The 12,701-nt window shown below is 41.1% G+C and overlaps 1 protein-coding gene across 11 annotated transcripts in view; it reads left to right on the top strand.

Annotated features, from left to right (window-relative positions):
* Nucleotides 1-12,701, top strand: part of LOC114601412 (protocadherin gamma-A5) — a 315,625-nt gene that overhangs the window by 133,741 nt on the left and 169,183 nt on the right. The window contains exon 1 of one of the 11 annotated variants that reach the window (XM_077933483.1): nucleotides 3,783-4,013. The exons of 9 other annotated variants lie outside the window; for them this stretch is intronic. In XM_077933483.1, coding sequence (XP_077789609.1) covers nucleotides 3,918-4,013 — 96 coding nt within the window. In that variant the 5' untranslated portion in view covers nucleotides 3,783-3,917. Of the gene's footprint in view, nucleotides 1-3,782; nucleotides 4,014-7,231; nucleotides 9,854-12,701 lie in introns of those variants that run through there. One more of the 11 variants, XM_077933475.1, reaches the window with a different exon arrangement.

The raw sequence follows: 12,701 nt of genomic DNA, 5'->3' as shown, positions 1-12,701 counted from the left end.
CTGAAAACAACCTTGGGTGATTGTCTTTGAGCCCGCTGGCAGTTGTGCTGGTGGGTGCCACAGGGTACCATTTTGTCTTCAGTGCTGTTTGACATCTATATATGAAGCCTCTGGAGATAGTCATTGAGCAGTTTGGGGCAATGTGTCATCAGCATGCTGATGATGCTGAGCTCTACTTCTCTGTAACTTCTAAATCAGAAGCGGTTGTGCAAGCCCTGGACTAGTGCCTAGGCTTAGTGTTCAGCTGAATGATGGCCAACAAAACTCTGAATCCTGGCAAGACAGAGGAGCTTTGAGTGGGTCTCCCTGAGGCTGGATAACTGGTCAGTTGTGTGCTTTGGATGGGGTCCTCCTGGAAGAGCAGGTTAATAGTCTGGGGGTGCTACTATATCAATATTTGTCACTAGAGGCCCAGGTGACCAGAATTCCACAGTCAAGGAATCCTCCTGTCACCTGCTAACACCTTTTCTTTCTCAAAGCCAATGTTGTTTTTTAGGAGGAAGGAAGAAACTAACAAGAATAGGAGAGCAAAAGCTCTGGTTTCTAATCAAACACTAAAAAACCCTATCTGTGTTTGTTTTGTTTTCGTTTGACACACTTTGGTTTATGTTTGTGTTCTATAGGACAGCTGAGATCATTGTCAACTCATAGGTTTATTCTGATTTATTTGGGGGAAATATCCCTTCTAATAAAACTGAAAAAAAGCAAGAGATCTGTGGTTGGGTAAAATAATCTGTTACATTTTGAGATTATATCTTTGGCATCAAAGCAGAAATCACAGATATCAGTAACAATTGGCCATGTTTCTATCAGGGAAATGCAAAATAAGATCAATGGGATATCAGTGCTGGAATATCAGTACCATAGTTCTGGTTTCTATTCTATGAAGCTTCGTCAAGTTTCTCTTTTAGTACAAATTATTTCCAGACGAAACAGTGCAACAGTCACTGTAGTAAAACCCCTTAAAGTAAAAGCCACTGAAGAGGTAATTCAAAAATAGAAAGGAAAAAAGAAATGCTGGCGCATTATTTGTGGAAGCAGATCTTTGTATACCAGGAAAATCGCACTTGGAGAAACATAGAATCATGTTAGAGGAGATTCCCACCCCAATGCCAAGGCCTGCAGGAAAGAGAGAATCCCCAATATATGACTGTCCAAACTCTGTTTGAAAAACTGCAGCAAATCAGCTCCATTGCTGAACAGCTCTTAGCACTGGGATGTTTCTCCTTCACATCCCAAAATATAATACCCAAACTGCTGTTCTATTTTCAACTAAATGAGAAAAAAATCCCTTGTAGTTCTCCATCTGAGCCTCAGGGTGTCACTGTTGGCCAGTGTGGCAGCCAGACTGATAAGAGAAAAGATCCACGCATGTGTTTCCTAAGTGCAACTGTTTAATCATTGCTGTGCAAGTTGGACAAGCAGCACATCACAAAGACAGAGCAATCCTGCTAGAAAGGAAAAGAAAATTCAACTACTTTCTATAAACATTAAGAAGAAAGGCAGCTTATTTTTCCTTATGGTGATCCTGCACCTTGATGGGGCTTTGATCTGATCTGCAAAAGGAAGCAGCTAATTTGTTGTAAAGCCAGATGGACAGAAGACACGGCGACAATGGCAGAGCGTTCAGAAGGCAAGTACTGCTTCTCTTACTTTTGTCGCCTTCCTGCTGGGCTGCCTCAGAGCAGATTCGTTATTCTATCCCTGAGGAGATGGCAAAGGGTTCGATTGTAGGGAATCTGGCCAAGGATTTGGGACTGAATACAAGAGATATTGCAAAGCGCAATCTGCATGCTGTCTCTGTGAACAAAATGCAGTATTTCAGTATTAATGCAGAGAATGGAAACCTCTATGTAAGTGACAGAATAGATAGGGAGCAGCTATGTGACATAACTCCCATTTGCGTAGTAAATTTTGAAGTGGTAGTTGAAAATCCCCTCAATATCTTCCATTTAACTATAGCAATTCAGGACATTAATGATAATGCACCACTGTTTCCCAATGATAACATCAACTTGGAGATAATTGAATCCACTTTGCCAGGCGCACTATTTCTCCTTGGGAAAGCTGAAGATCCTGACATTGGGATGAATTCCCTCCAGAATTACCAGTTGAGCACCAATCAGTACTTCAGTTTGGAAGTTAGAGAAATGGAAGATGGAAATAAAAATGCAGAATTGGTGTTGCAGAAATCTTTGGATCGGGAAAGTGAGCACTCTCTTCACTTGATACTTACAGCCTGGGATGGGGGGGAACCCAGAAAAACTGGGACCGCCCAGATATGGATTAATGTCACAGATGCCAATGACAACCCACCAGTTTTCACTAAACAGATCTACAAGGTCAGTGTGCATGAAGAAGCTCCTGTTGGGTCCTTTGTGCTCCAAGTTGTAGCCTCTGACAAAGATGATGGTTTAAACGCCCAGATCAGATATGAATTCAGCAACATTCCAGTGAATGGACAAAAGAAATTTGGCCTGGATCCAGTTGATGGCAAAATCTCTCTTATGCAGATGTTGGATTTTGAGGAAACAAGAAGATATACTATGACAGCAGCAGCAAAGGATGGAGGTGGATTAGTGACACACTGCAACATTGAAATAAATGTTCTTGATGGGAATGATAATGCCCCAGATGTGACCTTAGCCTCCATGTTCAGCCCTGTTCCTGAAGATTCACTGCCGGGAACTGTCATTGCTCTGATCAATGTAAATGACAAAGATAGTGGAGATAATGGAAAAGTTACTTGCTACTTACAAGATGATTTACCCTTCAAAATTCTTCCCTCATCTAACAATTACTTCAAGCTCCAGACAGACAGTCTCCTGGACAGAGAAATAGCTCCTGCATATAATATTACAATCACAGCCACTGATAGAGGAACTCCACCTCTTTCCACACACAAAACAATCACACTAGAGATCTCAGATATCAATGATAATGCCCCTGCTTTTCAGAGATCAACCTACAGCATCTATGTGCCAGAAAACAATCCTTCAGGTGCCTCCATTTTCACCATCAAAGCTTCTGATCCCGATATGGACCAGAACTCACGGATCACATACTCCATCCTCAACAGCAACATTGAGGAGCTTCCCATCTCCTCCTATATCTCCATTAATTCAGAGACCGGCACCATCTATGCCCAGAGATCCTTTGACTATGAACAATTCAGACAGTTCCGGCTGCAAGTGAAAGCCCAAGATGGGGGTTCTCCCCCTCTCAGCAGCAATGTGACTGTCAGGGTGTTTGTTCTTGACAGGAATGATAACAGCCCTCGTATCCTGTCCCCCTCACAAGAAGCCAAGGGCTCAGCCTTGTTTGAGATGGTGCCTCGTTCGGCCGAGGCAGATTATCTTGTCACCAAGGTGGTGGCCGTGGATGCAGATTCTGGACACAACGCCTGGCTCTCCTACCACCTCACTCAGGCCACTGAGCCGGCACTCTTCACGATTGGTTCTCATACTGGAGAGATCAGGACCGCCAGGGCCTTTGTGGAGAGAGACGCTGTGAAACAGAGACTGGTCGTTATGGTGAAGGATAACGGGCAGCCGTCTCTCTCGGCCACCATGACTCTGAACCTGGTGTTTGCTGAGAACTTCCAGGAGGCCCTTCCGGAAATGAAGAGCCAACCCAGCAGCTCAGAGTATCAGTCTGACCTGCAGTTCTACTTGGTGCTGGCCTTAGCTGTGATCTCCTTCTTGTTCCTCTTGACTGTGATTCTGGCCGTTACAATGAAGCTCCGTCAATCAGGGCATCCCAGGTTCCTTCAGTGCTTTGGTCCTGTTCCCCATTCCAAGAATGGTGCCATCTTCCCACCCAACTTTGAAGATGGGACTTTGCCCTATTCCTACCAGCTGTGTCTGTCTTCTGAGACCAGGAAGAATGAGTTTGCCTTCCTGACACCCAATGTTCAGATGGTAGACAATATTGTTAGCGGTGAGAAACCTGATGTGCCTTTTACAGGCAACAGTGGAAACAATTTTCATTCTGAAAAAGCTAAGGATGAAGAGGTAAGCTTTATGGTTAGGAGTTATTTGTATTGCACCTTTGATACTCTTCCCCGCATTTCTGCAGAATTTTTTATTCTATTTTAGCAGTTATGGAATAAGAGGAGATTGGTAAGTGGAGAGTAGGAATAAAGTGACGATTCTCCTTATGGAGAGATGTAGAAGGTATAATCCTCCAAGAATGAGTATTGAGCTTTTAAACTTGTTCATAAATAATTTAAAATTAGGAGTGAGCCATGATGTTGCCAAGTTTGCTAATTCCAAATAGTTCAGAGTGGTTAAAACAAGAAGGGGTTGCAAAGAGCTCACAAAGGATCTCTCCAAACCACACCGAGTGAATAGGCAGTAAGATGGCAAATGCAATTTAATGTGAACAAGTGTAAAGTGGGCCAAAAGAACTGTTGTTTCACTTATATGCTTATGGGGACTAAACAGGAATGAGACCTTGGGGTCATAGCGAACAGTTTGATGAAGATGTTGACATAGGCAGCTGTGAAAAAAAGGAAAATAAATTTTGGAATACTGTGGATAGTTCTGGTCAACTTACCTAAAAACAGGTAAGGTGGAGCTGGAAAATATGAACCAAAATTGGCAAGGGGATGGAGCCATTCACCCTTTTAGTTTACTTTGATACAGCTTAGAGAAAAGGCAATTAAGTGAAGACATGGTATAGGTGTATATAATTATGCGTTGTATGGAAAGTGTGGATGGAGAAGTGCCCCTTCCCCACATAACACTAAAACTAAGACACATCCAATGAAGCTGAATGTTGGAAGATTCAGGACAGACAGCAGAAAATACTTCTTCACACAGCCCTGAGTTAAACTGCGGAGTTTGTTCCCATGAGAGGTAGTGATGCCCACTAACCTGGGTGGTTTTAAATGAGAAATGGACACATTCATGGACAACATTATTTCATGGCCTGCTAGCAATGGTGTCTAGGTTCTATCTCCATAGTTAGAGAGAGTATGTCTCTGAATACCAGTTGTGGGGAATCAGAAGTGAGGAGAGTGCTGTTGCACTCAGGTCCCACTTTTGGGCTTCCTGTAGGCAACCTGTTGACCGCAAAGAAAGTAATATTCTGAAATAGGACACTGGCCTGATCCAACATGCTCTTCTTATATTTTTATGTTAATCATGTGCTTCTAATTTATTCTATCTACAGAAGTTCTGTTAGCAAGTGAGGAGATGTGGATTTGTCTGTATTTCATGTCATAGCAATGTTTTGTGTAGATGTCAAGTTACTGAGGCTAAGAGTTTGGGGCTGAATTCAGCCAAGGAGGTGTGCCAAATGCAGGTCTGAAATGAATGTGCACACACAGAAATGTTTAGGATGGGACATGTTTAGGAAGCATGCAGGTGCACACACAAGCATGCACATATTTGTCCCAAACACCTGTGATTTTGGTGAAGACTAAGAGCTGCTCCAAAATAGTTACTTTTGTGTTTAATCCTTCTTCCAGTGTAGAAGGTGCTGCATTATATTGCTCAGCTCTCTATCCTGAGAAAGCTTTTAAATGAAGGTCCCATTCATTGAACCAAGCAATATACGCATGCACTGTAAAGGTTCTACTTCTGAGGAAGACACACACACTTGAACTATGTCACCATATTGTTCAGAATTTCATCAAAAGAATACAATACTGATCTGGAAGTTCAGAAAATAAACACGGATCTTCTAGTCCTCCTCTAAGTGTACCAATTTACAATGTAAGGGATTAAAACATATATTGGATGCTTTCCTCTCCTACTCATAATACTGTGTTCACGTCGGAGACATGACTTCTAGGCTACATTCTCCTTCTCTCTACATCATGAGAAGAGTATAGTAAGTGATTTTACGGGACATTTAGGTAGCTATAGAAGTGCTAGACCATGCCTTGTCAAGTGCTGCTTTAGTATTCCACAACGTAATCTAGCATTCCACTGTTTAGCATTCTAACCGTGATATTTTATTGCTGTGGCTCTTACCTTTGTACAATAGGCCACATTTCCAGCATGCAATATTCAGAGGTTTCAATATCTCCACTTCTATAGATCTGTGACTCCTCCAGCCAGGCAAGCAGCAATATCCTACTTCAAGAACACAAAGCAGTCAGCAAAAGCTCTTGAGGAGGGCATGGGAGAAGGCCAGTGAGGGGTTGAGGGGTGTGATCTGGGAAGGGAGGGAAGCCTATGGAAAGCCTGAGGCGTGGGGAGAGAGGACTCAAGTCCCCAAGAAAAACTGTAGCATGATCTTGAGTAAGCATTGTACTTTTAGTGCTGTTCTCATTATATGACTGAGTTGCATAAGTCAAGTAATGCCTTAAGAAAAGCAAAAGAACTTGCCAAACATTAGGAATTTCTCCAGGTATCCCGAATCACTCACATCACTGTCAACTAACACAGCTATGTACATGACTGATTAAGCGCCTCAACTGGCAAGTAGGTGAGGAGACGATTGCCAGCAAGACAGTTGGTACAATAGAAAGTAGAAATTAGAAGGGAAATTTTGTGTGACACAGAGATTCCAAAGGCCTTGTTGCACATTTTGGGAAAATAACTTTTAAACTCAGAATTCATTAGGTCTGAGAACCACTTCCTGTGATTAAATATGTTGACATGTACCTACATGGATGAACAGTTTCTAACCGTCAGAAAAATACGATTGCACAACTGTAACTATCAGACAGGGACACTAATCAGTCAGTTCAGTTTCTCTGAAGCGCACCCCCATGAGCAATGCCAAATGTGCTGCTACGAAAGTATGAAAGCACCGTAGGGGCAAATTAAATGACTGGAATAATTTCCAGGACCCTTGTATGTTTATTACAAAATAATCAATTTTCTCTGGTATTTTGAAGCTATCATTCCTAAGTACTCAAGGGTAATAAGGTAGGGACATAAATTACTTAGGAAAGGGATAATGTCTAAAATATATAATTTGCTTGTCTTCTGTAGGTCAATTTTGTCAAATTAAGTTGAATTGTTGCTTATCCTAATGTCAAAACACAGACACCAAACTCTATTTTTTTTTTTACCATACCACAAAAGATTCTCTACCTGAGAATTATTGTACGTAAGATTAAAAATGGCAAGAAATCCCTTGTATGTTATTTACTTAAAAGAGAAAAGACATCTTGCAGTTCCCCATCTAAGACTCAGAGTGTCACTGTTGGCCAATATAGTTCTCATGGAGGAGTGGAGAATCCATTACCAGATGCTTTTGCAATTTGATTGCTCATGAACAAACTACAGAGCTGGGAAACAGCAGAACACAGGAACAAAACCACTGCAAAGTATAGAAATCCAGCAGCAGCGGCAGCTACTGACTTCGTTCATGATTCTTTATTGAACACTTCTACAGAGTGAATGGGATTTAATACGCCTCAATATAACTAATCACAGAAAGAAAGGATAAAGCACATTTCTCTGCAAGAGGGATGGCCGGCAGACAGAAAGATAGCAGCAGATCCCTAAGAAGGCAAGTACCTCTCCTCTTACTATTTTCTCTGTGTGGTCAGATTGCCTCAGAGCACATTCTTTATTCCATCCCTGAAGAAATGGAAAAGGGATCCATTGTAGGAAACCTAGCCAAAGACCTGAGCCTGAATAATGGAGAAATAGGAAATTACAATCTGCGTATCCTTTCCCTAGGTAAAAAGCAATACTTTACTCTCAGTGCAGAAAATGGAAATCTGTATGTAAGGGAAAGGATTGATAGAGAGGAATTATGTGGGCAAACTGCAATCTGCTCCATCAATTTTGAAGTGGTGGTTGAGAGTCCTATGAATATTTTTCATATAACTGTAGAGATCCAAGACATTAATGATAATGCACCACGTTTTGTAAATGGGGATATCAAGCTGGAGACAAGTGAATTGTCTTTACAAGGCACCACATTTCTCCTTGGACAAGCTGAAGATCCTGATCTTGGGGAGAATTCTCTACAGAATTACTACCTTAGCACAAATCCATACTTTATTCTGGAAGTGAGAGAAATAGAAGGCGGAAAGAAATATGCAGAATTAGTGTTGAATAAACAGTTGGATCGGGAAAGTGAAAGCAGTTTCCAATTAATCCTTACGGCGCTGGATGGAGGGAAGCCTGCCAAAACTGGAACAGCCAAAATATGGATCACCGTCATTGATGCAAATGACAACCCACCAGTCTTCACTCAAAAAGTATACGCGGTCAAGCTGAAAGAAAATGCCCCCAAAGGGTCTTCAGTGGTCCAGGTGAAAGCCACAGATAGAGATGATGGTTCAAATGCCCAGATAAACTATAGTTTTAGTAACATCCCAGAAAGTGCTCGTCAGAAGTTCCACTTGGGTTCACAAGATGGAACAATTATAGTTAAGGAGGTTCTGGACTTTGAGGAAACAGAAGGATATGTAATGGCAGTGGAAGCAAGAGATGGGGGAGGATTAGTAGCTCACTGCAATGTTGAAATAACACTCCTAGATGAGAATGACAATGCCCCAGAAGTGATTCTGGCCTCTTTATCCAGCCCAATCCCTGAAGACTCTGCAGTAGGAACCCTGGTAGCCCTTATCAATGTAAATGATAGAGACTCTGGAGACAATGGGAAGATTGCTTGTGACATACAACACACTTTGCCATTCAAGATGGTATCAGCCTCCAATAATTATTATAAGCTTCTTACAGATGCCCCCTTGGACAGAGAAAGAACTCCACAGTACAATATCACAGTCACAGCCACAGACAAAGGCAACCCCCCTCTTTCCACATACAAAACCATCACACTGCAGATCTCAGACATCAATGACAACTGCCCTGCCTTTGAGAAACCCTATTATACTGCCTATGTCCCAGAGAACAATCCTTCAGGCTCCTCCATTTTCAGGGTCAAAGCCTCTGACCCAGATGTGGACCAGAATGCTCAAATCACCTACTCCATTCGCAACAGCATCACTGAGGGGCTGCCTCTCTCATCCTTCCTCTCCATTAATTCTGAGACTGGAACTATCTATGCTCAGCGCTCCTTTGACTATGAGCAAGTTAGGGAGTTTCAAGTGGAGGTGAGGGCTGAAGATGGAGGCTCCCCTCGCCTCAGCAGCAATTCCACCTTGAGAGTGTGTATTCTGGACCAGAATGACCAAAGCCCTCAGATTCTTTACCCTTCTCAAGGAGTAGAGGGCTCCTCCTTGTTTGAGATGGTGCCTCGCTCAGCAGAGGAAGGTTATCTAGTGACAAAGGTGGTGGCTGTGGATGCTGACTCTGGACACAACGCTTGGCTCTCCTACTATCTGCTCCAGGCAACAGAACCTGGGCTGTTCTCAATTGGTTCCCATACTGGGGAGATCAGGACCTCACGGGCTTTTCTGGAAAGAGATGCTGTGAAGCAGAAGCTCATCATCTTAGTCAAGGATAATGGGCAGCCACCACTATCTGCTACCGTGAGTCTCAACCTGGTGTTTGCTGAGAACTTCCAGGAGGCACTTCCAGAAATTAGCCACCAGCCCAGTGACTCCGAGTATCAATCGGATCTGCAGTTCTTCTTGGTGCTGGCCTTAGCTTTGATCTCCTTCTTATTCCTCCTGACAGTGATTCTGGCCATTCTCATGAAGATTCGGCGATCAGGGAACCCCAAATTCCTGCAGTGTTTTGCTTCTGTTCCCCATTCAAACAACACAGTCATTTTCCCACCAAACTATGAAGAAGGAACATTGCCGTATTCCTATCAGCTGTGCTTATCTTCTGAGTCCAGGGTACAAGAGTTCACCTTTCCAACACCCAATCTTCAAACTACAGAGAATATTTCATGCAACACTCAGTCTGATGCACCTTTGACTGCCAATGGAGGCAATATCCTAATTTCTGAGATGGATAGAACTGATATGGTGAGTTTTAATCTGAGCAGTACCTACTTTATACATTCTTGCTGCTTCGAGAATAGAAATTTTTAAGAATCTTTGTTGCTGATTCTATAATCTTTTTTTATACAACTAATATATTTTAATTTATTGTTTTTCAACCTGCCTTTAAAGAACTACTTGGTTCAACTTGATTGAATAATATTTCAAGTCTGATTGGTTCATAAACTGTTGGAATTGGTTCTTTTAATTATATATATATATTTCATGTTACTGGAAAATATCTATGTCTTTTCTGTGTTTGTGTGTTTATGAAAATGTGTTGAGTGGAGGAGACATTTTCCAGGAGAAATCAAGCCAAGGTGTTTTCCTGTGGTTCTTTGGGGCAAAATAATATGAAAGGGGCTTTGGTAATCTTAAATTATGAACACGTGGGGCCTTAGAATGAAATCGCTAATTGGATGTTATGAATGAGAAAACATCTGATATATTTCTCCCATAGTATAGTAATTTCCAGAGATTACTTCAAGTATTTAGAACATGTCCACATACATTATCTTAGTCTGTAGTCTGAAATGTATTTAGTTTTAAACATTTTTATCTGCCTTTCAACTGCTAGAGCAAGCCTGTCAAGTGTGGTCCTAAGTTTTGTCAGAGGCTGCAAGTCAGAGTTCTAAAGCTGCCTAGTAAATTTGTAACTGAAGAACTAGGAGTCTCACAGCTCACACTTCAGCCCCTATATGAATTCTAGTGTATCTTAATTTGGATAGCCATTGGCAAAACCAATTTAGAAAGGATAGGAAAGAATAATTTAAATTAAGAACAATGTAAAAGTAAAGTAGGGCTACTAACACAAATGTATATACATCCCATGTCCAGAGAGAACACAATAGTGCAAAACTATTTGCTGTTTTGAAAAGCCTCTGCCTGGTTATTTTATTTATGATTTATGGTTATGCCCTCAAAGCAGCTTGCAATTTAAGTCTAAAAATGCAAAAAAAGAGCCCTTAGTGAAATCATATGAATCAGTTCAATAAGATAACAATAATACTGGTAATGTTGTTGATGATGATGATGATAATGATAGTACTTAAATAACGAAGTATAGCAAAAGCAGAGCCACTGCTGTTTCACCTGTCCATAATGTTCTTAATAGCTTCTGACATCAGACAATAACATCCACATCCTATATGCAGTATCCACACATTACAAATGAACAAAATGAAAGTGGACAAAATAGATGAATACATGGAAGTTTGTCATATAAAATCTTGACTATAGATTACAAAAAGTGAAAGAAACCAAAAACCTTCAATGCGGTAAAAGTATAATAATTCTCTTTTCTAAGCAATGGCTTCATTTCTTCCTGAAATTAGTTTGAGTCTTATACTTTTTGCAGTGGCTCCTCTCTTGGAACTGTGGATCCCAGAATAAAAGTGCAAGACACATAAATGGGATAAACTAAAGCCACAACATTGTTAGCGACTGATCTGTGTCTTCCGTCCCTACTTAGTTGTCCTACCTTCTGCACCTCCAGTGAGGAGTTCTCTTCCACTTAGATGAGACTTTAAGAAACCATCTCCTGCTGCCTCCCTTTGACCTGAAGAGCAAGAGTATAATATGTGTTCTTGACTTTTTATTGCCCTTATATATTAATATTTTGTTGTTAGTGTCACCCACCTCTAGGCCAGACAGCAGGCTAGCACATGCAACCAGGCCTCAAGATACACTCAGTCCCAAATCTCCTTTAATGAGTGACCCTTCAATGAATGGTTTGTGGAAACGTCTTTTCACTACCTTGATTTCTCAGTGTGTTCACCAGCCTACATTCTGCACTCTGCCCTGATCTTGCCTGTTCTACCACCTAGTTAGGACCTAAGTACCTTGACAAAGCCAGATTGTTAACTTGCCACTCCCAACTTGGCAGTAGATAAAAATTGTCCTGTCAGAGAGCCTTGGTAATAATAATAATAATAATAATAATAATAATAATAATAATAATAATAATAATAATAATAATATTGATTCTACATAGCCCCAGCAGGGACCAATCATGCCTGTAATATCTTCAGAAAGAGTGGGAGAGCACAAGTGCTGCCAGCTGCACAGAGATTCCCTTCATTGGCTGGGATGAGACATCTTTGGAGAATTCTTCTCCCTCGCTCATCAAGCCTTTCTCCTAAGGAAGGAGTGGGAAAGTTCTGCAAGAGATCTGTGGTTGGGGGGAAATTGTTTTTATGTTTTGACATTATCATGGAAATATAGTAAACTCCCCAAGATTTGTTTTAAGTGGAAACAGGAGATTATATATATATAAAACCTGAGATGACAATGTTGAGACTGTTGAGATTCTGGCGCTCAGGATTGTAACTTTGATAATATTATTTCCAAGATTCCAAGAAAAGAATCCTTTGTTACATTGCAAGCCATTTACCCAGGCAAATGGAAAGGTTTGAAGTGTTATTGATTCCAAAACCAAAACAAAGATTCCCAAATATTCAACTCAAGTCAAAATTCAGTAGAAATAGCTCCTGTGTAAACTTCAAGTTGCATGTTTTTCCTACTGTATAAAACTAAAATTATATCCACGTTGCATTTTCTCTTAAATTGAAAGGTTGAAAATATCCCTTGCAGTTCTCCTGCTGAACCTCACAGTGCCGCTGTTGGCCAATCTAGTAGCCATACAGTGATGGAAATACACTGGTCCTTTCTACAGTGAGCTTACTTCTTTAGTGCTGTGCAGATCAGGGAACAGAGAGAAGGCATTGCTGCTGACATAAGGAAAATACAAAGATGATTTTTACAAATTAAAGAGAAAGACAGTTTATTCTTTTTTCTAGAGACTTAGTGCATACTGGTGAAAATTTGATCTGGT

The sequence above is a fragment of the Podarcis muralis genome, chromosome 8 (genome assembly GCF_964188315.1).
Source record: "Podarcis muralis chromosome 8, rPodMur119.hap1.1, whole genome shotgun sequence".
NCBI lineage: Eukaryota > Metazoa > Chordata > Lepidosauria > Squamata > Lacertidae > Podarcis > Podarcis muralis.
Note: the sequence above shows the minus strand (reverse complement) of the source record. Positions and strands in the feature narration are given on the sequence as shown.